This window comes from Corvus moneduloides, chromosome 5 (assembly GCF_009650955.1).
Source record: "Corvus moneduloides isolate bCorMon1 chromosome 5, bCorMon1.pri, whole genome shotgun sequence".
NCBI classification, from domain to species: domain Eukaryota; kingdom Metazoa; phylum Chordata; class Aves; order Passeriformes; family Corvidae; genus Corvus; species Corvus moneduloides.
The window spans coordinates 52756120-52782636 of NC_045480.1; the positions used below are offsets into that span (position 1 = coordinate 52756120).

Here is a 26517-nt window from a genome sequence, read left to right on the forward strand (position 1 = left end):
CTGGGGGGGGACACACGGGGTTTCCCTGCCCCTGGTCAGCCTCATTCCCCATTGGTTGTTTTGTGTTCCCCTGCCTGGGCAAGGACCCTCGGGTCCCGTGATTGCCTCAGTTCCTCGGCAGAGCCCCGGCCATGCGGCTGGAGAAATAAACATCTCTGAAACATCTATCAAGAATCGGTCTATATATATCCTTTCCACGGGCCTCATTGCCTGATACACGTGTTGCAGTATCCCCACTGTAACACTACACCAAAAAGCTTCCAGAAATGTGTCAGCTTCCAGAGCAGCTGGATGCCCCTTGCACAGGGACATGGTTTAGCTCTGGCACTCAGTGCCTCACTGAACAGCATTTTAAACAGCATTCAGAGAACAGCAGCTCCAACTTTACACATAGCAATACACAAAACACCTAAATTTAATTAGTAGGTGAGGTTTTGCAGTCCATTTCAGCCCCCACAAGTTATGGTACTGCACAAGGGCTGGAAGCAGCTTTCTGCTTTCACAGCCCCACAGAGCTGCTGTTCAAAATCTCCAAATGGACTTTAGCAGAGGTGGCCATGCCAAGAGCTGGAAGAAGTTTAGAGATGCAAAGCCTGGGGGAATTTGAGATAGGGCTGCTACCTACAGACAGCACAGAATGGGATGGTGTCATTTGAAGCAGCAGCTGGCACTGTAAAGTTAAACAAATCTCACTTCAGCCTCTGGGCAGCCCCAGATCAGCTGATGGCAAAAAAGGATTTGCTTGTGCTCATGTACATTGTGAAGATAAAAAAAGCTATTTGACCTCAAAGAAAAAAGCTGTCAGAAGAAAAATGTGCATAATTTGGTGATGAATATAAATATAGAATAGAGAGGAGGGAAAAGTCCCTCCCCATGAGGCTGCAAGGTCTGTGTGCCCCTTAGGAGCATCCTCAGCTCCTGCCTGCTGTTTTACCTTGTCATGCCCAAATCATCCCACTTTTTCAGACCACATGCTCATCAATCTCTGACAGGAAACAACTGACAAAACAGCCTGACTTGCACAAGCTCTTGCCCTGTTTCTGCAGTGTTTCCTACTGTCACCTCCTCTTTCCTCCTGCCACTGTGCCCTGAGTCCTGGCCTCTGCTGCAGCTCACTTTTCCCTTCTGTCTCTACAGTGACTGCAAGCACAACTAAAAATTGCTGTGCAGAACACCTTTTCTCCCCTCCAGGAGTAAGATGGGAGCTTACTGTATGTACATCATGGCAAGACACGAAGGACAGAATAGCAAACATTGCTACTGTTCAAAGAAAAATGATTTGCATACCAATTTCCATCCTGGTTGATTCTGCAAACCCATGCCAGGAAGAAGTTAGAGTCTTCTCTCAACATGCTCCCTGAAAAAAAAGTAAGTCATTACACTAACTTAGACATATATTGATAAGAGTAGGCTCATGCTTGCCCTCAACAGTGATTATCCTTGAATGTCAACTAATTAAAAAACCTAACCTATATATAAGCCTCCAGAGATGTATTTTTGGGTCTCGGGATGTGGGAGAACAAAGGGTCAGGGTCACCAGGGTGCTGCTGGGTGGAGGGATGGGAGATGAATGGCAGAGAGGCAGCAAGCATTTGTTGGGAAGGACTGGCCAGGATTGTGGCTTCTGCCAAGATCTCCCCAGTGGCAGGACCTATCCAAGGAAGAAGCTGGAGTCTGGATGCAGGTGGCAATCCACAACTCCCGTATATTGATTTTCATTTAAATGTTTGCATCCTTCGTGTAGAAGAACAAAGATCATCACATTCCTCCCATCACATTCCAAATTATAACTCCCTCTTTCATGGTAATACATAATGTCGTATAAATAGGAATGCAGTGCTGCCACAAGACACCACAATCCTTGAATTCTAATTACCACCGAGCAGAAAAAGACAAGATTTTCCTACCACAGCCACGAAACTGCCTTTAAGATGAATATGGTATTAGGAAACTTATGCCAAAGCTCTGTAACCTTGTAAAAGACTTTTTTTTGGGGGGGGGAGAGGGGGGTAGCATATCACAGGCTTCATCAGAGCATCCTCAGAAACTGATTGCCACCACAGACATCCACTTGGAAAAAATGAAAAAGAAGCATCAAAAAATAACGTGCAAGATTTAAAGACAAATTTGCAGCCTTATTGTAGCATCATTTAACTTCCACTTATACACACTGATTTATTCCAGAGAAAGTCCAACATATTTTCTTCCCCAGATAACACTTGTCTGAATTTCCCAGTAGTCCTCTACTGATTGTCAGTGGGTACCCCATGAGGAAAAAGAAGTCACACTTTCTTTAGCAGATTAACTTCACTGTGGTTGTTTAAAGCCAAGTGTAAGTCCAAGATTGGAACCTAGGTAAAAGGAAATCCTGATAAAACCAAGGACCAAATCCTTAGTGTAATTCTGATCTCACTCACTAGACAAATGTAAGCACAAAATTAGAGTAGCTTTGATGCCAGACATTTTTAACTTGGAAGGGAATAAGTTGAAATCAGTGAGGTTGTACCCGCTTAGGTTATCCATGATTTTGGCCCTCTACTTGTTTTCATGTGTTTCCCTTTTGCTTGATGGATTTTGAGGGAATTAAAGACTTTATGTGGGATATAGTATCTCGAGTTATTTTTCCGGCGGAAACTTCTGGGTGGGAAAACTTGACACTTCGGAAAGTGTGCCAAAATTTAGTGCAAGTTTATATTTACCAAAGGAACATTTGACATTTCATTGATGCATCACAAAGAGAAATAAGGGACACACCTGACAGGATTATCTCATACTGAAATGTTTTAAGACAAACAATGGCACTGCCTGGCAGAAGAAAAAGCGAAGCAAAGGCAGGAGAACTGAAAAGGAAACAACTGTGACCCTGTGGAAAGTGTGAGTTACTCAGAGCACAATGATACAATCCTTAGCCTCACAGTACAGGAGAAACCTTTTAAAGTACACCCAAAATGCTAGATATTTTTCAATAGTTCAAGGTATTAACAGTGCAAATACAAAGGTGCTTTATTACAACTTGCATACCCTATCATCTCAAGCATTTTTTAAAAAATCAGCCATGCATAAATTTTAGTGTGGTGATGTAAGATTTCTTTAGAGATGTTTTTCCTTTCACTCCATCTTATTATAACAAGCTGTTCTCACACAACTTTCACGAGATCTCTAACGACACAGTGGTTTTCTATCCCCAAACTGCCATATATAAAATAGATGGGGGCTTATCAGAGATTGGCTCTATTTTTCAGTTTCCTATCTAAGCCAACCTCAACTTTCCTGGCAAATGATAATGAAAAAGACCATTAAGCAAAGCGATAAAGAATAATATAAAAGCTCGTTATAGGCCCAATTCATAAAATTACAAGCTGTAGTGTGCAGTATGCACAAGTAAAACTGAAAACCAAGTTCAAGCATACCAAACGAGATTATAAATTAGCTGTTGTTTTTCTGTCTGAGAAAAGCCATTCTTTAATGAGCTTGGAAACACAGCTAAATATTTTCTTTCATAAATGCAAGAAAAAGCCATACCACTTTTGAGACTTCTGCTGGGCAGCTTTTTCTCGTCTCTCTTTTCCTCTTTTAAATTTTAAATACTGCATAGGAACCATTTGCTCTATGAGATTCCCATAGTTAGGACCAAACCCTTCTCAGAGGAATTTTGGCACCTTATTAATTAGCTGGTTATGAGAAGGAGCTGCACTCTTTCAGTGACTCCTATTTTGCCATCAGTAAAGTGTGATACCATAATAAATTTCCATCAAGCAAACTATTTCTGGTAATTCCCCCTAATTAACACCAGACTGCTAATAATAAATTAGGCCCTATGTGTTTCTGATATAACCAAGATCTTGTCTGAGCACAAGATATTAACCAACGTCCCAAGAAAGTAAAACTTGAACCTAAATTAAGCCTTTGCTGGTAAAAAGGATTTATAAGCAATTTTGTGAGAAACCCTTTGAAGATCTCATATAGGGCATTTTGACCAGCAAATATTTTGAGTGACAGAGAGATTTGTTCTGTGCTGAGCAGTGAAAGTGGATTTATTGTGAAAACACACCATTGAGTTTTAAGCCTATAAATCTTACACTGGATTACAACATCTTAATGAATGAATGACAGATCTCTTTTTTTTTTTTTGGTCGGTGCATTTTAATGTTACACGATGTTGTGATTGATAGAAACCAAACCTTTGCCATTAAAATGTCAAATGCAGACTTCATGCCTTTAAAAATTTGGCTTCTGGAGCTTAATGTACTGTTTGCAAATAGACTTGCATTTGTCTCGCTCATAGCCTAAACACTGAAGGGGAGGCAAGTTTTCTGTAAAGTTGCCTCTAAATTTTATAGAGCTGTGTGCAGTGTTTTCCTTTGCCTGTGTAAATAAAGGTAGAAAACAACAGTGCATTTGCCTGGTTAAGAGATGCTCAGCTAAGGGGATTCTTACCAGACTGGTATTATCATGAAGGAATTGGCCATGTTAGAGCAGACATTTAAGTGTCCCGCAGTGAAAACAGAGACTGCTGCAGGCCAAGGCTACATAAAGTACCAGACAATGCTTGCCAGAGCAGGCTGCATTTCCTCGGACAGTGTCAACTTAGGAAAAATATTAAACCTTTCCAGACAAACAGTGCAAAGTATTCTGGATGGGCAGCAGAATAGAGTAAGGATAGCAAATAAACAGTAATTGGCCAATGTAAGTTTTACATTGTTACATATTCTACAGTGTTCAACATGGTACTTACATCTTTCCATCCATCTTGAGAAAAGATGAAGAATCAGAGACTCACCGAGGTTGGAAGGGACCTTGACTAGTCCAAGGGCTGTGTCCAGTCGGGTTTTGAGTATCTTCCTGTATAGAGACTCCACAATCTCTCTGGGCAACCTGTGCCAATGTCTGACCATCCTCACAGTTGAGGTATCACTACATACCAAGCCTGGCTCTGTTTCCTTGACTCCCCAATCCAGGTATTCATATACGTTGATGAGATTCCCCCTGAGTCCCCTCTTGTCCTGGCTGAGCAGTCCCAGCTCTCTCAGCCTCTCCTTGTATGACAAATGCTCCATGCCCCTTACCATCTTCCTAGCTCTTTACTCCAGTATGGCCATGTCTCTGGTACTGGTGAGACCAGCACTGGACTCAGCTCTCCAGATGGGTTTCATCAAGGCTGAGCAGAGAAGGATCACCTTCTCCCATCTGCTGGCAATGCTCTGCCTAATGGACCCCAGGAGGCCAGTGGTCTTCCTTGTCACAGAGGAGTTATCACTGGCTCATGGTCACCTCGGTGTCACCAGGACCCCCTGGTCCTTCCCTATAAAACAAAGCGCCATTCTAAAAAAACCACAAGACCTGAAGAATGAGCAGCTCAAATGCTATCTATTCCTGTGTACAATCATGGCTTTCCTTTAGTGACTATGATTCAGGAAAAGAAAATATCCAACAACCACAAAACAAGTGAGGACAGAGAATTTCAAGTTTTGAGTAGGGTTTATTTGCTTGTTATGTTTTTCAATTATAATTACACTTGCAAACGTGAACAGCCAAAATTTAATGCCAGAGATTATTAAACACAAGCAAAGAAATCACCAGGATTTAACAGCTGGTAGTTTAGCATAAAACAGTGTTTGAAAAGTAGCTCACATGGCTAGATGATGCAAGTAGCTCTGTGAAGAAACAAGTACACAATTAACAGACCAACACACACTGAACCACAACTCAACTCCTCCTTTTAAGTTGATTGAATTGTTATATTAAGCATTTATATTTACATGTAATCTTGAATTATTTCATTACAACATAGTGAAACTGTCATCATGGATCAATTATTCACTTATAAAGACATTCTACCTTCAAACAGGGTTAAGCCAAATTCTCTCACAGGCAGTTTTGAAAGAAAAACAATGACTGACTGAAAATGCATGCAAAAATCTACAGTAGTTAGGTTACTAATATATCTCTCCTGACTCTGTAACATTCCCTCATAACATGAATGCTATATGTGTGCAGTTGGGAATCCCACAAAATCCCCAAATGATGATGGAATAATGCTGGGTTTTGCTATGTCAAGCCTGCATTCAAATACACGTATATAAGTACGTCTCTCAATGCACAGGCATTCGTGTGCATGTAGAGAGAAGTATTTTTAAACGCATACACGCAGACCCCGAAAGACTGTAGAGGTAAAGGCAGGCTTACAAATAAAACAAAATAATACCAGGATGAAATAGTTCTAAACAACAACAAAAATAGGTAATAAATATTCAGTGAGATATATGGCATTATTATAAAGTGCTCTACTAAAATCTCACTTATTAAAATAATGATAAAAATTATGTTCCTTTTAGTTGATTTATATAATTTGGTAAAGCCATTAAATATTCATTATCTATCAGTGACTCTATGCTTCCTTTAAAATTTTAAACAAATAGATAAAAGCAGAAATTAAAAGGCAAAGCACCTAAATGAAGCACTTCTATTGGAGCCTTTCAGGCTTTTGTCCTCAAATTCACTAACAACCGCAAAATTTCAAACCCTAGAGCATACAAAGCAAAAAATAAAATTCCAATTAAAATTATGAGGCTAAACAAAATTTGATTGGATTTTAAGGATAATGACAAACTGAGAAGTTTTTATCCTACATTAAAATGGCAAGGTTTGAATCACAGAAATTATTGAACAACTTTTCTTGTGCATTTCCCCCCTCTTTCCTCACGCATGTGCAATAAAGCTCCAGTGAAACCTAGTCTGTAGGTCCCATTTCTCCACATCCCACTTAATTCTAAAAGCAACCTGGCTTAGATGTTACTGTATCTTGTCCAGTCTGCTTCCACCCTTCTAATTTTCAGCCAAACTCACAAAAGGGTACATCTACAAGAGTGTAAACATCTTCAACAGCTTTATACCGTACCACCAAATTTCTTCTTATTTACCAACATTCACCAAATTTACCAAATTTCTTCTGTACCACTGGAAGTTAAAAAAGAAATGTGGTAATATTGAAAAAAAAAACCAACTTCAGGAAATAAAGTGAAACAGTCCCACAATGTGAACCTGTCTCACTGAATTAATAAAAAGCCAAATATCTTTTCATATCTCAGTACAGTAATTTTGGTTTTCTTTCCTCCTCTTTTGTTGATGTTCCTCATTACAATTGCTTTACTCAAACATGGTAAATTTTTGTGACTTCTTTATCCATGTTTTATGGATAAAACTATCCTTTGAATCAGTAAAAAAACCCCACAACAACAAAACCAGTAAATGGTTATGTTTAATGTCTCCTAGAAAGAGCACTAAAGACTAACAATTCAGCTCTGACACCCCAGTTGAATCAAACAGCATGTAAATTCAGTTGCCTTCAGGAATCTGCTCTGGTCCCAAGAGAGCCCCCTTCTCTGTTGTGCAATTCTTTGAAGCGAAATTCACCCTGTGCAGAGGGCCACCACCTCCTCCCTGCCTGCCTGCAATTGCTCCAGACCAGTTAAGCCCTAATTTGAGGCTAAGGGGGACTGAGCTGGTGCACTGGTCTCGCGCTGCCTCTCTGTGCAAACGCGAAATTCTTATCAAGCCACAGAATTGGCTGATCTGGCTCGCAGTAAATGCATAATGACAGCATTGTCTCTCTGCTCCCTTGCAAGATCTGAGAGATACTGAGCTGCTTAAACCACTGTGGTATTATTTAACAATACATTCCCTACAGCTGGAAGAAAAGAGAAAAAATAAAACCTAAACTAATTAAAGTCCTAACAGCTGAGCAAGAAAGTTAAGTTTTCAGTACGCTACCTGGCACACCACCAATATACATATTCATGAACTACATGGTAAAGAATGTACTGAGAAAAAAACCAGTGTCCTCAGTTGCACTTCAGCAGCTTCCCTCATTCAACACCAGAATCTCACATTCTGGATGCAAAACACTGTTACCTGCAGATTCAGCACAATTTCCCCTTTCCAAGGCACTTAAAGCTACCTAAAACCTGAACTGCAAACAGAAGAGTTGAAATCCCGGCTCCCTTAAGATTTGATCTGACATTTTCACCCTATCAAACACACCCTCAGCAGCAGGGGGTTTTGGCTAGTGTTCTGGTAGCACATGAGTTACAGAGAAGTATCCCATTTATGTTTTCTTTTAAGTGGCATCTTCTAAACTATTCTTTTTCACCAGCATAGCAACATGCTATGCAAATGCTTTGTAAAAATCTCTGTCCTCTGCAAACCCATCAGAAATTTAACTGCAAAGGCACAGGTACATGTAATTGTGTAGGAGGCTATATGCACACAAGATAGATTTAAAAAATCTAAAATTAGATTATATTTTAAAAAATTATATTTGGAACTATATATTTTGTGTAATCTTGTCTTTGAGTTCCTTTTAATGGAGTTTAGCTGCAATACTTCTGGACACACTTTAAAAACATCACTGAAGTAAAGTGATCTGGATTGCGGAATCCAATCTCCTTTTATTTGCTGAATAGCAGCAAGACCAAGACTTCTAATATCAGGTATTTATTTTTATAGATACTTCACTTCTAATAATGAAACAGATATAAATGTGGTCATAAAATCATGAAACACAGTAATGTGCAAAGTGTAGAGATAAAGACACTAATTGTTTGGCTTGGGTGCAATTCCTAATACCTTTCTTTTTACGAAGCAGAACTGTAAATGATAAATGCTCTGAAAAATTAGTGTACAATCCCTTCTGCAAGTTTCCACATCTCTCTCCCATTTTAGAAAAATTGTATATAAATAATTTTAACCAATTATTGAGTATGGACATTTTAACCTTTCTGCTCAGTACATTTGTTACACAAGATGAGCTCCAAGCATCAGATGTTGATAGAGTGGGCATGTTTCTTGCACAGTGGCTTGTCCTTCTTGGAGAAGAAAGTCTGGCCCTCCAAACTGTCATTACATACCTGAAATGGGATAAAAAAAGAAAAGAACATCCAATTCAGACGGATGAATTACGCCATAACTATTCAGAATGCCAAATCATGGTATTGCTCTATGCACAAATATATTCAAAGAGTAAGAATTATCTTTTTTTTAGGGATCCTCTTTTTATGTAATACTAGTGGTTGGTGTAAGCATAACCTTTCTTAAGACAACAGGTGTTTAAGTGGGAGCAGAGTTAGGTTCAGAATTTAAGTAAAAAACCCCAATCATTAAGACTGGGGCTTCTTTTTTTGGTTTTTTTGGTCATACAATATTAGCAAGCAATACCTTGGCTACAGTGTCCTTATGTCAAAAGCACTCTTGCTACTTTGGAAACACAGCCCATTCCCTTACAACCTTCGACACTTGCTCTGAGGAAGTAAACATCGAGGGTTAAATGCTGGGACACCAGGCTGCAGCCCAGGACACCTTTGCTCGCACCCGTGCCAAAGGCTTACAATAGCAACACACCTTCCAAATAACTGGGAAAGCACTTTTTGTTTGGGCTCAGGGGACTGAGAGAGGTTAGAGCTGTTAACTCCCATATGGGTCAGGTTAGCACAAGCACTGCTGCCAGGGCTTGTTTAAAGGTAGACCAGCTTTACTTACGGAGCATACAAAGCAAGTGTCATGCCAAGTGTGGCCCAGAGCTTCAAGAAACCTGTCCCCAGCTTCAATGGGGAATTCACAGCCATGGCACATCGTACCAAAAAGGGCATAGTAATCTGCAAAGAGATACAAACAGGTTTTAAAGCATATGCAGAAAGGTGAGGCTGACCCCTTGAGAGCTTTGCTCTTTTCTTTCATTGGCAATAGGTTCAGACTTGCTGAGGTTTATAAGACTCAGTATATTAAATAAAAAGCTCCTAGATCAAAAGACTGGGATGTTGATTTCTCCTTGCTAATTCAGTTTTCTTCCTCATTCTTTCAAGTGGGCAATGCTTCCATCTTCCCGGTGTTTCATTTCCTTGAGATCGACAGTGTGCTGGAGAGGGGGAAATGTGTGCTCCCTGCAGAGCACCCACGTGAACTCTACGTGTTCCTTACATTCTCTCCAACTCTGCTTTGAAAGCACACTCCAGCTGTTCACACTACAGACCTCCTCAGAGAGTAATGAACTCCTACCTACTTTCTGGCACAATAGTTGCCCCAGACTGGACTACTCAAAACCATGTAATCATTAGGGCTCTGTGCTAACTAGAGTCTAGAAATTTGGATCAAGTTGGAATACCTTTCTAGTCACTAGAGTTTATTACATGGCTTTTAAAAAAAACCAACAAAATGACAAAACAAATCCCCAAAACAAACAAACAAACCCTTCCTCTTCATTACTATGAAGAACAAGAAGCTCCTCCAGCAATCCCAGGGAGAAGGGACTAAAACAAATGACATTGAACCATTCATATTCCCCACCCCAAGTTGTCCGGTCTTTTTCACTTATTTCAACTCTCAAACATCCCATTCTAGGAAGCAAATGTTTTATTCCTGCAGAGACAACAGTGGCATTACTGCTATAGCATGAGAGAATTTGGGACCAGCACGCTACCACAGCAATCACGTCATGCAGCATTGTGTCTCCATAGGATGAACTACAGTCAAAGTGACAGCCATAATGAAACTCTGGACTCCATCTACCAGTTAACAGAGTGTTACTACCATAATAACACTCTGACAGGGAAATTGATGCCAGGGGTTGTTTTCAAAGGAGAATTATAAGGGGTGGGAAGCAGAGTAGAAGTGGATTTCGTTTCTCACCTAGACTATACAGACCTGCTGAAGCTCTAATGCTTACTACAACAGAGCCCACAGAAGATCATCGGATGTGTCAAGGCCAAGAGAAAAGTCCTGGTTTTGTTTAGTAAGACAGTGTTTTGTGTGATGACCTCCCTCAAAATGCATCCTCGTAGAAGATATCTCAACAGGATGGGGAACACAAGTGCTCTGGAATAGCAAAGCCCTTGATGGCTGCCAGTGGCAAGAAACTGTTTCACCGATCACCTCCATGCTACTGGAATGAATTTTTAAGTGTTTAAGAAGAAAGACAATAAAAACATCAAATGGTACAACGGAACTGTGCAAAACCCCTGAAGGACACAGTCTCATGACCATACTCTTTCAGCCCTTTGCATTCGTGATCATACGGAATCTTACCGATATTTTCCTGGTGCTGGCAGTTAAAACCTTCTGTAAGTTGGCCTGTGGTTGTGTTGATAAGTTTATTGGCTTTTCTTCTGAAGAAAGGGCAGTAGATAAGGCAGAATGAAGGGCATCAGCTTTCTTTTGCATGCTTGAATTGCGATACCACAGAAGCCTTCCAAGGCAGACTTCTTACATAGTCACGTATCAGTACTTCCTGCACACAGCACTTTCAAAACTAGGCTACTAACTCTGCACTTCAAAAAAGTTCAAAGTTGTAGATATCTGGACTTTTAATTCAATTTTAGCCTCAACATCTAAACCCAGAACATTCTGCAGATTAAACCCCTTTTAATACTAATAGCTGCTGCTGTTGTAATTTCAAGTACAGATTTAAAATTAGAACTCTCCTTTGCACTAGGAAGAAGGAAAGTTGGCAATGACATTTACTCCTTATTTCTTTAAAATTAGTCATAGACTCAAAACTCCAGCTGGACTGAAAGTCTTTGAAAAATTAATATAACTCAAATTAACATCTAGTTAGCGAGCCAGAGCCATTACAAAGTATCACTGCCAATAACACCTCACAGATTGTGTCTGCACTAACTTGTGCTAGCAACTTTCTATCTCAGAAATAAACTTTGCAAGAAGTGTAGTATACTTGATATCTTACCACAGCTTTTCCTGCTCACAGTATAGAAAAAGGCACATTTTGCACAGGAATTGTAAAAGTAGCACAAATCAATGCACTGCACAACATGTGGGTCATTTGGTGGCAGGAACAAGAATTGAACCTTAAGAGAACAAAGCCTGTCATGAGCTTTCCACCCAAAGGAGAGTTATTGATTCCTCCAGTACTATTTTTGAATCATCAAATGGTTCCAAGATTAGGGGTTTCTCCTTGCTTCAGGATGAAATTTCACCGTGCTGTCACACTGGAGGATGCTGCTTGTATATGCATTTCCTCTGCTGCTCCACAAATTCAATAGAAGCAACACCCTACCCTACTTGTGTCACCAAGTTAGCAATAACCTACTGTGTCCTTTTGTATCTGCCAACACCTCATTAAAGCAGCTGTGACAAGAGGGATTTTGGATAAATTGGCCTCCTTCCCTCATGCTTACAGTACCTAACACTCTCCATGGCACCCACTGTGAACAACTCTGGGATCAGTTCAGAGGGAAATCTTAGCTTCTAAGAGGTCATTAGAATTTCGTGCTAAATCTTTTCTGGTCAATCCATTTCTACATCTAGTGAAACTGAAATGTTCCTAAGAATAGAAGGAAAACCATAACAAGGGTCCAACTGACAGTTCCAACACAGCATGCACTGTGGAAACAGGTAATTTTGATATAAGTTTGTCTCTTTTCCATTTTGTGGGAATTGTTTTACAAATTGTTTATTTTTTCCTAGCTCAGAGGGGCACATGGAAAGTTTTAAGCAAACTAGAAAACCAACTTAAATAAAAACTGTTCATAATAATAATAGGTTGACAAAAAGCTCAAGACAACCTGGCAATGTGCACTCACAGCCCAGAAAGCCAACTGTATCCTGGGCTACACCACAAGAGGAGTGGCCAGCAGGTGAGGGAGGGATTCTGAACCATCTGCTCTGCTCTCCTGAAACTCTACTGGAAGTCCTGCATCCAGCAATGGGGCTCCCGAGATGGGATGGGTGAGGACCTGCCAGAGCAAGTCCAGAAAAGGTCACAAAGATGCTCAGAGGGCTGGATCTCCTCTCCTTTGAGGAAAGTCTTAAGAGTGTTGTGGTTGTTCAGCCTGAAGAGAAGGCTCCAGGCAGACCTTACAGCACCTTCCAGTACCTGAAGGGGGCCTACAGGAAAGCTGGAGAGGGACTTTTTACCAGGACATGTAGTGACAGGACAAGGGGAAATGGCTTTAAACTGAAAGAGTACATTTATATTGGATAATAGGAAGACTTTTTTTTACTGTGAGGGTGGTGAGGCACTGGAACAGGTTTCCCAGAGCAGCTGTGGATTCCCCATTCCTGGAAATGTTCATGGCCAGCTGGATGGGGTTTTGAGCAACATGGTCTAGTGGAAGGCATCCCTGCCCATGGCAGGGGGGATGGAACTAGATGATCTTTAAGGTCCCTTCCAACCCAAACTATTCTATGATTCTATACAAAATGTTATGATGAGCCGGAGTGCTAAAAACCAAACCAGAAATGCTCTGAACTTCTAAGCCACATCATTCACATAATATTGCTCATCAGCATTTCAAGTGCTGTAATTGTATCACTGTATTTTTCCCCTAACGGTTTTTTTTTATCCTTGATCCTGCAAAAAACAACCTGGACAGACTGCTTACTCTTGGAAGTCCCTCAGGCTGTGAATAAGGCTTTTCAGAGAAAAACATATTACTCCACTGGCATTTGCTCGTGTTTGGTAAATAAGCAGATTTAGGTAAACTTCAGATTATTTTAAAGCCAAGCAGAAAGTCACCCTAAAACTAACACTTTGATGTATCACTGATACTACAGCTGAGGACTTAATAGGAATAGGTAAATTCAGTGACAAGAAGCCTGCTGCTGCTGAAGCTGATGAAGAAATCCTCACCAACTCCTCCTGCTGCAAACTTAAAGTGTCTACAGCAGCTGTTGTTGCTTTGAATTGACATACCAAAGTTACATGAAATTGCTGGGGCACTTCTAATGTGAAGCTTGAGAAAAGGGAATTATTTTTTTCCCCAACCTTGCTGAGCTCTGCTCTCCTGCACAGCTGCAGTAAACTTTGGTTTTGCTGCTTCTTACCCGTCTCACAGTAGGGATCACCATCTTCTAAGTGAAAGACATTATTGCGGATGGGGTTATGACAGGCCACACACACGAAGCAGGAAACGTGCCAAGTTTGTTTCAAAGCATTTATTACTTCCTGTGGGGATTAGAAAAAAGTGTGAGGAACACATTATTTCGATGTGATGACTAGATTGTGGTAGCCATGCCTCCACACTTGATTCATTTCAAGAATACTTCGTTTCCTACTGCTACGTTGAAAATGGGTTGTGCACGCAAGTTCTGTGATGTTAAACTTAACGAGGTGCTTTATTTATGGTACATCTCCTTATTTTTCATGAGCAATCCTTTGGGGTTTTTGGAAGGTTTGACATAGAGCTGGACAGATTTTAACAACTCATTTGTTCACATTCTTAATTTTAATCAACATCTCACCCATAATGGTCCCCTGAAATAAGAAAAGCAGCATCCCTGCCTTCTCCTGAAGTCTGTGAAGAGTTAATCCGAAGACATCACACAGAAAATCACGATTGCTTGTGTTGTTTTGGAAGATGCTATAGTGCCAAATATGACTTGAGAATTGTGCTGCCAGAGGCCTGCATGACCCCAGTTACACAAGAATGCAGACACATTGCTGTCTGCAGTGAAACAGCAGCCGATCAGCTGGCAGGCTCAAATGAGCCATATCAGTGCCGAGTAGGATAACTCGTCTTTCCATCTACATTGACGCTGGGAATATTTCAGTACTTCACATCTAGCCAAACAGTGTGTTCTTAATGCTCAGCTCACCTAAGGAGGATTATTTCTTTTTACTTCCCTCCCCCACTTCCCCCTTCATTCCCATTCCCAGTAAAAAGCTGCCAATTTAAAGCATTTTGCTCAAGAAAATTTGGTATTCGCAACAGCTACAGAACAGCTTCACAAAAACAGGAGCTGAGCTTGGAAGAGCCAAGGAAACTACAACACCTTTTCTCAAAGAGATTGAAAAGGTTCAACATTAGAAGATCCAAAGCCATATTTTGTATGTGATGGGAGCTGAAAAGGTGTGTCAAGAGTATGTTTGAAAGAACGCAGACTGGGTCAGGTAAAATGGAATTTCATTGCAGAGAAGCACTGAACACTGTGATTATTGTTCCCACCAAGAAACAGGCCGCTTGCTGGTCACTTACCCCAAGGATCTTCCTCTGGCACTTTGAACACTCAGGGGCAAAGAACTTCTCATAGCAGACCTCACAATACAGCATCCCTTTCTCTTCCACAAATCCAATGTAAGCCATGGAGGTTTTGCAGTGAGCACAATTAAACTCCTCTGGATGCCATGACTTTCCCAAAGCCACCAAGAAGGGTCCTCTGATTAGAAAGAAGAGATACTGTCAGCAAATGCACCTGGACTGGCTCCTGCAAAAGCTGTTAATAGACTTACCTGCAATAGCTCTGTGCCATTACTACACTGTTCACACACACTGCTCCATCCCTCTTTCTTCCTACAGGCCCTAAGAAAGCTCTGAGCGTTGACTGCATCCATCTCCACGGAACGATCTCCTCGAAACGTCTGCTCACAATAAACACTAATTCTTTTCACTTCACTGCATTTCAGAAATTTTGTTTAGAACTACATTAAATGCAGCACTGAAGTATCTGCTACGGAAGGGAAGAAGGATGTTTCCCATGTTCCCAATTCCATCTACTGCAAAGAGATATTTGACTCAGCGACATGATCAACTCTCCTATAGTCTGCATTCATATTGAGACTACAAATATTAGTAGACTTGACCCCACTAGGAGCAGATAACATCAGCTTCTTCTGAGACAAAAATTCAATCACTGTCCCTATTCAACAAGTTTCTTACAGGATAACCCATTCTAGTTATAGGACGAACTTTTTTGTATTAAAATAGGTAAATTTTTTCCTAAACACACTTTGTCTATCATTTGCAAATGCAAAATAACAATGCTTTTAATAGCATTTGTCTGGTTAATGCAATGCAGCTAATAGAAAAGAAATTCATCCATTTCTCAGTCAACAAGAACTTCTCAGTTTGTAACTCATGAATCCCAGTTATATATCATTGTCCCTATATTTATCTAAAATATATTCAGCATGTTAATTTCTTTAGTGAACACATTTACTTTAAAGAGGTGCCTCCAAGGTCCCACCAACACTCAACCTTCCAGAATTTAGGTTTGAAATGAACTTTCTGGTTCAAGTTCATCTCCCTCACCAGATTTCCTGTTTTTGCAATACCAATAAAGATGTAATTCTTTCAAGCAGTGCTTCATTTCTTTTTTTTCCTGATCTAATACTGCAATGAAAAAAAACCTGAAAGGTACTAGTATGACAACCTGCTGCTAAATACTTTTTTCGAAACCAAGTAAGCTACAAGAACATTTTTGTGTAAGATTTTCATATGAACAAAGCAAGAGCAATAAAGAAAAAAACCCAAACGAACAAGAAAAAACCCAAACAAACCCCCCAAATCTGCCTTGAAATTTGATTATGTAGACTCTAAAATGGAAATATAAGTGGGCTGAGGACAGAGGGCAACTTAATTAAGGATAGAGGGTGAAGACTTTAATTTCTCTTCTACATTTTCTCTGGCGACGCTATGTATTTTCAGCAGGATGAGAAGTCAAAGACAAGGGACTCAAACAGATTTAGGATAACCCAAAGACCTCGTAAAATGATAAACATATTTAATCTGGGCCAGTTTCTTCTATTCACCTCTGCTTATTGGAGGGAACGCAGTGAAAAAGGGCTCCTGAAGGGAAGCCTGTAGCTCTTTAAGGAAGGAGCTGGGGCTGAGCACAGCTCTCCGGCCCCCGCTCCCAGCGGATGCCTGAGCAGTGCAAACACTGACCTAACCCGATACCCTCCCACTGCTCTACAAGCACCTTCTTACATCAATGCCCTTTCAGTTATGTACTGATCAAACAATACAAGCCCTTATGTACAACAAAGTGCCCTCAGAGCGCCGTGTCAGCACAGGCTAATTTAACAGATTCATTAACACGGGGCTGACACTAAAGATGCTCTCCCAGCTCCAGGTAGGATTGAGTTTCTGGCCATCTGCACTGAAATGATGGCTCAGTTAGCTCTGTAGTGGGAAGCAAGCATGCTAGCAACAGGAGGAGAAGGAATTTTTACATCTGCTGCGTTTAGCTCTCCAGAGTTTACAGCCCCGACATGTTGAGGTCAGCCATTCAGGACAGTGCGCAGGAACACAGACAGACCGGGAACAGTCTGAGAGTGCACCTACGGAGTTCCTTTCCCAAAGCCTCCAGACAGCTGGGGCTGTGCCCTGCACAATGTCTACGAGGTGTTCCATTAGTGGACTGGCTCCCTGTGCACACATGTCCAGAAGAACACTTTCTAAATACTATTTTACTTTCAATCAGGCCGCAGTTTAAACATGTCAAGCTGATACTGCAGCTTAATGATACTTGCAACTTAAAAGCTGCCCCAAAGCCCATGGGAAAAAAAAAAAGAGGAAAAAAAACCACTTGCCATGTAAAATACACTAAAACATGATATTCAGAACTTGGAGGTGTTCCCAGACTCTGCATAATTTTGCCATCAAAATGATAGCTTCCAGTAATGAAAGGTATTTATTTCCTCTATTAATTTGAAAAGAACTTTAAAGTCCCAACTTGAGTAAGGGGGCAGGATGCCCACACTCATGCAAGGTGACAGGAAGGAGCTGAGGGGATACTGCGCTAGGAAGATGGCTGTAGATGGTTTTGTCCTTCCTTCCTTCACCATTTAAAAACAAAACCAATAAAAATCCCACATGCCTCTGTCAACTAGAACATATTTGTAAAAGTAGTGCTAAAACCCCACTTTCCTACTGTCCAAATGGAATATGGCATGACCCAGCTGGCAACAGTTGGCTATGAATGTGCCTCTACCCCGGGCTACTCTGACATGCTGAGCATTTCTTAACAAATTTCTGGCATCGCCACCTGGGCCACATGAATGGAACTCAGAGATGAAAATCAACTAGTAATTTTTTTTTTTTTTTGAAAGAGATTCTGATTGATTTACAAGAGTATTTGTAGAATCTTATGCTCCAAAGGATCACCAGGTACATAATTTTAGTAGTCACCTCAAACATCTGGGTTCTGCATGTAACAATGAGATTGGGGCAAACTGAAAGGAGAAGTAAGCAACATACAGGGAATATAAGTGCAATTTCAATGACTTAACACTTGTAACTGAATATAACTTCTTCAGTATGGTTGTGATATATTATATTAGTAGGCCAATAATTTAGTTCCTCATGTGGCTTGTACTGTGATAGCAAGTGGTGGTAGAGAGATCAAAAAGGATTTGCACATCTGCTAGGAAGGCCAATCACTTCACAGTTAACCATACAGCAGTTCTACATTCTTCGAAGTTTCTTCTTCTCCTGGCTGAAAATGCCACAGTATACAATTTGTGTATAGGAGGTGCTGAAGGGAAGCACTGTTTGTACTTTTTCCCTTTTGCCTTTAAAAACAATTAAGCTTTATGAAAAGGTGACAAAGCCAAATCATCATTCAGAGCAGACGTGCCAAAGAATATGTTCTCAATGGTGATCCAGGGAAAACACATTTGGACTTCAAAGGAAGAGCCAACTCTGCAATGCAGAACTTGGTACGGCTGTCTGGGAACCAGAAGTCTTCATCAGGAAATGCCAGAAGTCTGCCAGACCGTCACAGCAAGTAGATCAAGAGAAATTTAGTTTGCCTCCAGCTTTGATTCTTTTAGACATGGAAAGAAAAGCTCACTTAATGAAGCTTTGGAAAAAACTGGAACCTTCAGACAATCACTGTGTGAATAATTGAAGATATATTAAAAAGTTATAAGTGTCTCTAAGAAAGGTTTTGGCTCAACCAGCCATGGTTACTCTATGCCTGAGTGTAAAGTAACCAACTCCAGAATGCATTTTGGCTTCAAAACAGATGTACAATGCAATGTCACTTGATCCTCCTCCTACCTTTTCATAGATAAAGCTATCACTGAGGGCATGAAGTGTAGTTATGCTAAAACTTGAATTCAAAATGCCATCGCAGTCTTCCAAATCCACTGTATGCTGTGAACATGAGGCATATTTGGCATTGATTAATGCACATCAACTTATCCTCAGAGCACTCGCTTTTAATTATTGAGTAGGCATTTAACATATGAAGAAATATAAGGATTTAAACACCACCAGCAAATTACAAAGAAGTCAGATGTGGCTACCAATTACTATTCATGAAAAGGTGTCACTTACAATAGATGACAATGGCTTAAGCAGAGTCAAGTGGGGCTCTGCAGTTTGTCCTCACATATCCACTAAGGAGTAAATGCTGCTCCACAGACCGACACACTGCCCTACTTAGAGGGCAGCAGCTCATCTCTTTTTTTAATGGGGATCAAAACAAGGAAGTGGGAGTAGCAGAAAGTGATTTAAGGGCCAAGAGAAGAGGGAAACTGCTCAGGACTGAGACCCCACAGCACAGAGCACCAGCACACCCTGATAAACCACAGCTGCTGTAAAGGGCAGTGAAGTCTCTTGTATGAAAGATGCAGCTTATAGTGCACTTTGTGTTTGGTTTAAAACTAAAATAACACTACAAAAAAGAAAGTGAGTGGTTTCTTCTGTGTTATTTTCTAGACACAAATCCAAAGCCCAGAGAACAAGGACAGAATACTAAAGACAGACAGAATTATTATATAGGCCAAACTGTTCAAGGAATCAAATGAATCTCATCCCAAAAATACGTACACCTTTTTTGATATTAATCTTTGATTTTGCAATGAAGCAAAAAAATTGGATTAAGATGCATAGGTGCACCTGTGCTGGGAATTGGTGTAAGTATTTTCTATTGCTTCAAGAGAATTAGGTTCATATATTTTTATTTCCTTGATGTATACAGTGGAAGTAGGAATAACTTTTCCAAAGCATCACAGATCCATTAGTAAAGAGTCTTCTAAAATTAACCCAGTGCTAACTGAACTGGTAGTGAACTACCAGAACAGGAATCTCATGGAAGCAAACAAGGTGGACTCAGTTCACCCCTAAAGATCAAGTGATTTGCTCTAGCTGGTTCTGATGTAGAATTCAGGCCAGGGCTCAAGAGACTACAAAAACCCATGGTGGAAAGGCTGATTTTCTGTTATACTGAATGAAAATTATACAGTTTATGGAGTTCCTCATTTTTCAAAGTTTTCTAATCAAAAAAGCCTCTTTATTTAATCATGCTGAAACATAATCCACACTCTCTTAGTTTGTCCACTGAAAACACGGGACATAGATAAATAAATAAAAAAATACTATCAAAAAATCATTACTTTCCCCTTGTAGTTCAACAATACAAATGACTGAACAAGCAAGAAGAAAACACTTTTAAAGAATATATTTCTTCCAATAATCCAATTCCAATAAACTAAGACATTTCTATTTTAAGGAAGAAATAAAATGCAAGGTAGATGAAAATGAGGATGATTTGCACACTGGCAATAAAAGCAATTACAATTCCCTGGATGAGACAATCATGACTAATTGCCAGAAATCACTGACTGAACAATGCAACCCAGATTCAATTCTTCCTCCATACAAAATTCTGGCTAGCGATAGGATATCTTATGGCATCAGCAGAACTTATTTAACTTAATCTCATTTGGCAAACTCTTGTTTGTGTTGCTTAATGTTTTCTATCCATGTCATACAAGTCAAGGACAATAGCTACCTTAATGTCAAAAGGCCAAAGAGCCCATCAAAGAGCTTGAAATCCAGCAATGAAGGAAATTATTATCAATCCAGTCCTAGTAATTGTTAAAACATCACTTGCTTTTCTTCTAAGGATGTTATTTTTTCTTCTTCTCGATTAGAAACTACAGTTTAGAAATCAACATTTGTGACTAGTCTTTCTAAGACTATACTCTCTGGTTGGTTTCCAACTAGCTATAATTCCCGGTTCTATTGGAATGGGTGTATAAATTAAAAGTAACTTTCTTACTTTTCTTTGGTTTTACATTTACTCCATTCCATCCAGCTTTCTGGTTTTCTGTAAAAGGCACTGTAAGACTGTGACTGTTAGCAGTTCACATATTTTTCCTCCAAAGTAGTCTCATTCTCAGTTTTGTTAGATAAACCATGCATGAAAACACTGTTCTGCATTACCACAATGAAGCCTTAAACCACTTGTGCCTAAAGAATCAAAAACCACGAAAGCAAAACAAAGCCCTGCTGTGAGAGAGCCTGCAGGATGAACAGAATCATAGAATCGTTTAGGTTGGAGAAGACCTAAGGTCATTGAGTCCAGCTGTTCACTCAAGTCCAGCTGTTCACTGCCAAGTCCACCACTAAGCCATGTCCTGAAGTCCCACATCTACACATCTTTTAAATACCTCCAGGAGGGTGACTCCAACACTCCATTCACCACCACTGTCTGGACCTGGCCATCCAGCCAGTTCTGTACACCCCAAAGAGCGCCCCAGCAAGCAGATACACACCTAATGACTTGGTTACAGTGTGCACACATGGGAGTGCGCTTCCCCGCTGGAATATGCTCCGCCCGCTGAACCAGCGTGTCTTGCTCATTTAGCTGAGATGCTGTTGTAGCTTTTTCACTCGGGGAGGCTGTTACAGGCGATTTAATACTGTTCGATGGCCATCCACTGACAGGAGCTGCAGAAAGAACACCAAAAGCATTTAGAGGACCATCTTTCAGTACCAAGTAAATTAACTTGAAATACAAGCAACCAACAACATTTGCCTAACATCATTGTCCAGCGTATACCTACCTGCCTCCTTAAAGGAACAGATTAAAAAGCACTCATTTTCCCCTCCTCCCCCAGCAAGTTACCAAGAAAGTCCTACGTACTTTATGAGATGTCTGTGAAATAACACAGAATGGTTTTGGCTAACTCGTAGAGGTAGTGGACAAATTTCAACATGTTGAAGAAGTTAGGTAAAAGAATATACAACCTGTGAAGGCATTATTTTGTTTTAGATACAAAAGCTGAAGCCAAGAACATCAGTGTATGAACAGAGGCAGGAGAATATGACATACCTACTCAAAAAATTTCACAGTGAGTGCAGTAGATCATACATCATTACTAACACGTTAAACAAGAACATACATTCAGTACAACACGTGTAGGAACTTAAACTAGAGTACTGTATAAGCAAAATACATTTCTAAATTGAAATTAAACACTGGTCTAGATCAGTGGTTTCTGCCAATATGAAGCACTCCAAAGGTCATGTACGCATCCTCCTTATAGAAGTATGACACAAATAAAACCCTGACATTTTCAGATATGTATACACTACACACTTCCATGTGTACTAAGGGTTTTAGAGTTGTAGAATAGACATAAGCTTTTATGGAGTTTGAAAAATACATTTACAAAAATGAAAGGCACAAATGATACTGTTGTAAGGGTAGCGAAGAAACAAACAGTCCTCTGCTTTTCTTTCCCCTCGATTGATATAAGTACCTTGGTAACGTACAAGCTACAGCCACATGGGTTTATGGGAGCAGTTATTCCTGTCAAGAGGAGGTATCTTTCTTTTTCAAGTACATTATAAAAAAGCCCACATTTCCATAGCCTTTTGTTTGCAACCACAGGCAAAAGAAACCTGGAGTGTTTACTTGGTGCCCTGGCTTTAGTGCAGCCTTGCTGAACCTTGTATCAGAGTGAAATTAAGACACAAGTGGGAATTCAGAGACAAACAACCAAGCAATGACTGAGACATCAGACAGTGCAGGATGATGCTTCTGCAGCTCTCCAACACCAGGGTCAAGGTACGTAGCTTTGCAAAAAATATAGTCTGTGAAGCTGATAATCTTTGGGCTACTCATCCTCTCTCATTTTTCATATCACCTTCCAGGGAAAAGATGAAGAATTGTTTCTCATTATCTCCAGTAATGTAATGCTGATCAGCCTCTGCCCTACAGAAAAGTTGCAAAACAATGCATTCCCTGCTGAAAGAGAAGTGGCACACTAATTCACAAAGATAGACTTAAGCAACACAGAATCCACAGAAAATCCAACAAAAATGCCAATATTGTGCTATTTACAGAATATAGCCAAGCACTACACAATTAATAAGAACAATACCATGAATTTTAGCAGCTCTCTCCTCTACTCATGTGTAGGCTAAGACAACACATCTGGAAGAGAAATCCTTTTTAACACCAGTGCTTTTGTACTATTATTACACTTGGTATTAACCTGCTGATATGGGTTCAATACCTGCTTTTGCTTACTCCTTCTCTGTATGAAGAAGAAATATACTCATATCTTTCTCATATCTTTTTTTTTTTTTTAAGTGGTTGGTTTACCAAAATTTCTCATATCAGGTCATTTCAAGACTGACATATTTTTGGATCCTTTTCTGAATCTGATGTAGAAAAAGTATAACAATTCATAAGGGTCGCTTTTTTTGTTTCTTTTTTTTTTTTAAATAAGACTATTAGTTATATTTAATATATAATTAATAAATTTGCAATATCTTGAAAAAATAACATCTTTATTCTTGAAACATTCAACATTGCTGAGTGGAAAGAATTTAGGAATAGAAGCACTTGATCTTGAACAAGTCACTCTGCTACTGTAGTTCACTTCAGATTATAAATGACTGCTAAGCTGAAAACCAAGGAAGAGATAAAAATGAAAAAGGTGGCAGAACAGCTTTGAAGACATGAACAAAAGTGGTGTTGATTAATAGCACTTTCCTCCTCTGTCAGCACACATGGTTTTTCAATTTTCAGATCCCATTTCATGAGAAGACAGGAATACACACTAAACCCAAATCTGTTTGAAGACTGCTTTTGCCATAAATCAAATTGCAGCACAGCTTTTAGTGTACTGCTAATTTCTGTTTGGGTTATCCACTGAATACCAAAGCCCATTCAGACACATCAGGTGTCTCGTTTGCACTGTGTAGTTAAAAAAAGTCTTTCTGCTTGCTTAAGGGGGGAAAAAAAGTACAAATATCACAATTGCTCCCTTTTGCTTGGTCTCATTACAGCTTTCATTACTGCTGTTTTTATGAATGATGCTTTTCCAAACACTACCTAACTTCAAAGTTACTACTGGCCAGGAGCAGAATTCGTCTACGTAAACCTTCTCTACAAAGCTGTTAGATCAGTCATTTCTGAGTTATTTAAAGCACTAAAAAGTGAGAGAAGGAGATAGTCCATCATGTTATAACAAAAACTCGCTTTTAAGCAAAACACAACAGAAACCACACAAACTAATAGTGTGTCAAGTGAGAGCTGAGACCTGAGCAAAACTAACCTGGGCATTTAATGTTGAGGAAGCTCCCTGCCCATGCTCACGATTTGTGCCTACAGCATTCTCTCAAGGATTCTCTTTCTCTTTGCTAGTAATCACATGAAGACCTTGTTAGTCTCATTTCCCTCCACTCCTGTTCTGAAGTGGACTTAAGCTTCTTTCAGCTCAGATCTTTCTTCCTAAAGAAGAGGAGTCAATCTGCTTCCATTGCCTTCAGATCCATACTCTTACTGAAGAAAATACACCAGTAAGGTACTGTAAGATCTATACCCATATCTGTATCAAATACCTTATTTGATATACTGGCTTCTTTCTAAACCTCCTACAGTTCTCTAGATTTATTTTTTTTCCACCATAGATCACTCTCCCTTCCTCACTGCTTGATTTCCCTTAGCCTTTTATCTTCCTCATTCCCTTCTGAACACCAGCAGGAGGATGGCTTTTATTGGCCACTTCTGCCTTTCCACAGGCCACAAACACACCTTTAACACTTCAGTACTTTCACCAAAGGTTCATTACTTACACTGCAACCCACAGAATTTTTTTGTTGGTGGTGACATTTTTGTTTAGTTAGTTTGCTTTTGATTTTGAAAAACCCCACTATTAATTCCCCACTTAAATCTATATGAATTCTCTGTACTTTTCCAACAATATTCCTCCTCTTATAGCTAGAGAATTTCAAATATTAGGTCTGTTTTCTTGTTTAGATAGAACACTGATATTTCCCATCTATTCCTTCTACTTAAACAGCAAGTTTAACACTCCGGTGGACAAGATATTTTTACTGCAGAGAGGAAGGGGATATCCTGAGTTCATGTATTCTCTTCCCCTCCTTTCTTTTCTCTATTCCCTTGGAAATCTTTCAGCTTGAAACACAACCACTTGATTTAAAAACACCAGGCCCAGAAAACTGATGCAGGTGTTTTTTTTCTTGCAATGAGAAGATCTTACCAGGGCACATGAGGAGTGCCAAAGGAGGTACAAATCTTTACACCCAATCTAAGTGAAGACCTCTCAACACTTGGCAACTGGTCTGAGCTCTCCTGTAGTCTGTGCTTTATACGTTCCTTTTTATATTTTACATACGTGATCAGCAGCTTTGTTCTCAAGGAGTGCTGGGGAGACAGATGCCCCAGTACCCAAGATCTGTCGAGATGCAGGCACATTTTTAATTGCAAATGGTGACTGATTGGGAATGGGAAAGGAAATCAGCTTTCTGACAACACAATCTCACCCCACATTTTCCTGTTGCACCTTTGTTGCTCAAAATGGGACAAAGCGCAGCAACTTTTGTGGTGGTCTGAAGATTTAAAACTAAAATAAATAAATACAATTAATTAATAAAAGAAATTATTTATAAGAATTATACACTCCAATAGGAGCTATTCTGACCTGAGTACCAGAGAGGTTTGGGTTCTCTGCAAGTCATGAGAAGCTGTCTGTGGCCAAATTTTGGAGTTTTGTAGGCTTCACGTCACTCTTTTTAATTAAACATTCTAAAGCACTGTTGATCCGCACTGATGTATTGTCACTGCTGGTTTTTTTTCTAAAACCTAAACCACTCTGTACCTGATTATTAACTTTCTACGTTATTAGGTTTAAGTTTAGCAAACCCACGGTGTTTGCTTTCACTAAAACTCCTTGGTATGGCTAGTTTAATATTTAACAATCTTTCAGGCAGGGTAAAGAACTACCTTTTTTTTTTTCTTTTTTAAAAATCCCAGTGTGACTCTGCCCTTGTTAGTCTAACAATAGGTTGTTCCATCGCTGAGCACATGGATAACTGCAAACACTGCTGAAAGGTTTGGAAGACAAAGGGAGAAAGGTGGATACGCAGTGGTGCCAAAGTCACTTTGACAGAGGTTCTCTGGTGCGTAGCAACAATACAACAGCCTGAACTGTTTAACGCTCACTTAAACATAACATCAGCCTTCATGTAATACCTATAAATAACAATGCTACTTGAAGTGGTGGGAGTGCCAGAACTTCATTTTAAAGTGTCCTAACTCAGTGATTTATACCCTGCAATCAAACTACTGTATTATAAATGGAAAATACAAAGCTTCATACGTCCAATTTTCTGACTTTTCTTAATATATTTGTAGTATAAGAAATCTTCCTGTTCCTTCCCTCAAAAGCAAACAGATGGCCGGATGAAGCAACGTGTCTGAAAAGCTCTGCTGTCAGCTCACTGCACTGGCTGTATGTAACACCCCATCCACTCCCAGGCCTGCACGAAATCACACAAGTTCAGTGCAGAATGCTACAGGACAAGTATAAGGTGAGAAAAAACAAAACAAAACCTCAAAAAACTCCCTCCCTCCCCCCACCACCAAATGCAAAGCTCAACCCCCACATTCTGTAGTTGCTTCTTTTGTTTCTCATGAAGTCTTGGAAATACAGTCAGAGCTAAACTCCTTTTGCTGATT

General features: G+C 39.9%; 1 protein-coding gene across 9 annotated transcripts in view; it reads right to left on the bottom strand.

The window, feature by feature from the left end:
* Window positions 1–5459: 5459 nt before the first annotated feature.
* Window positions 5460–26517, bottom strand: part of PDLIM5 (PDZ and LIM domain 5) — a 124770-nt gene continuing 103712 nt past the window's right edge. For all 9 annotated transcript variants that reach the window (XM_032108881.1, XM_032108880.1, XM_032108876.1 and 6 more), the window contains 5 exons: window positions 21296–21470; window positions 14985–15165; window positions 13834–13954; window positions 9535–9650; window positions 5460–8906 (listed from right to left, as the gene is read on the bottom strand). In XM_032108881.1, coding sequence (XP_031964772.1) covers window positions 8817–8906; window positions 9535–9650; window positions 13834–13954; window positions 14985–15165; window positions 21296–21470 — 683 coding nt within the window. In that variant the 3' untranslated portion in view covers window positions 5460–8816. The remainder of the gene's footprint in view (window positions 8907–9534; window positions 9651–13833; window positions 13955–14984; window positions 15166–21295; window positions 21471–26517) is intronic.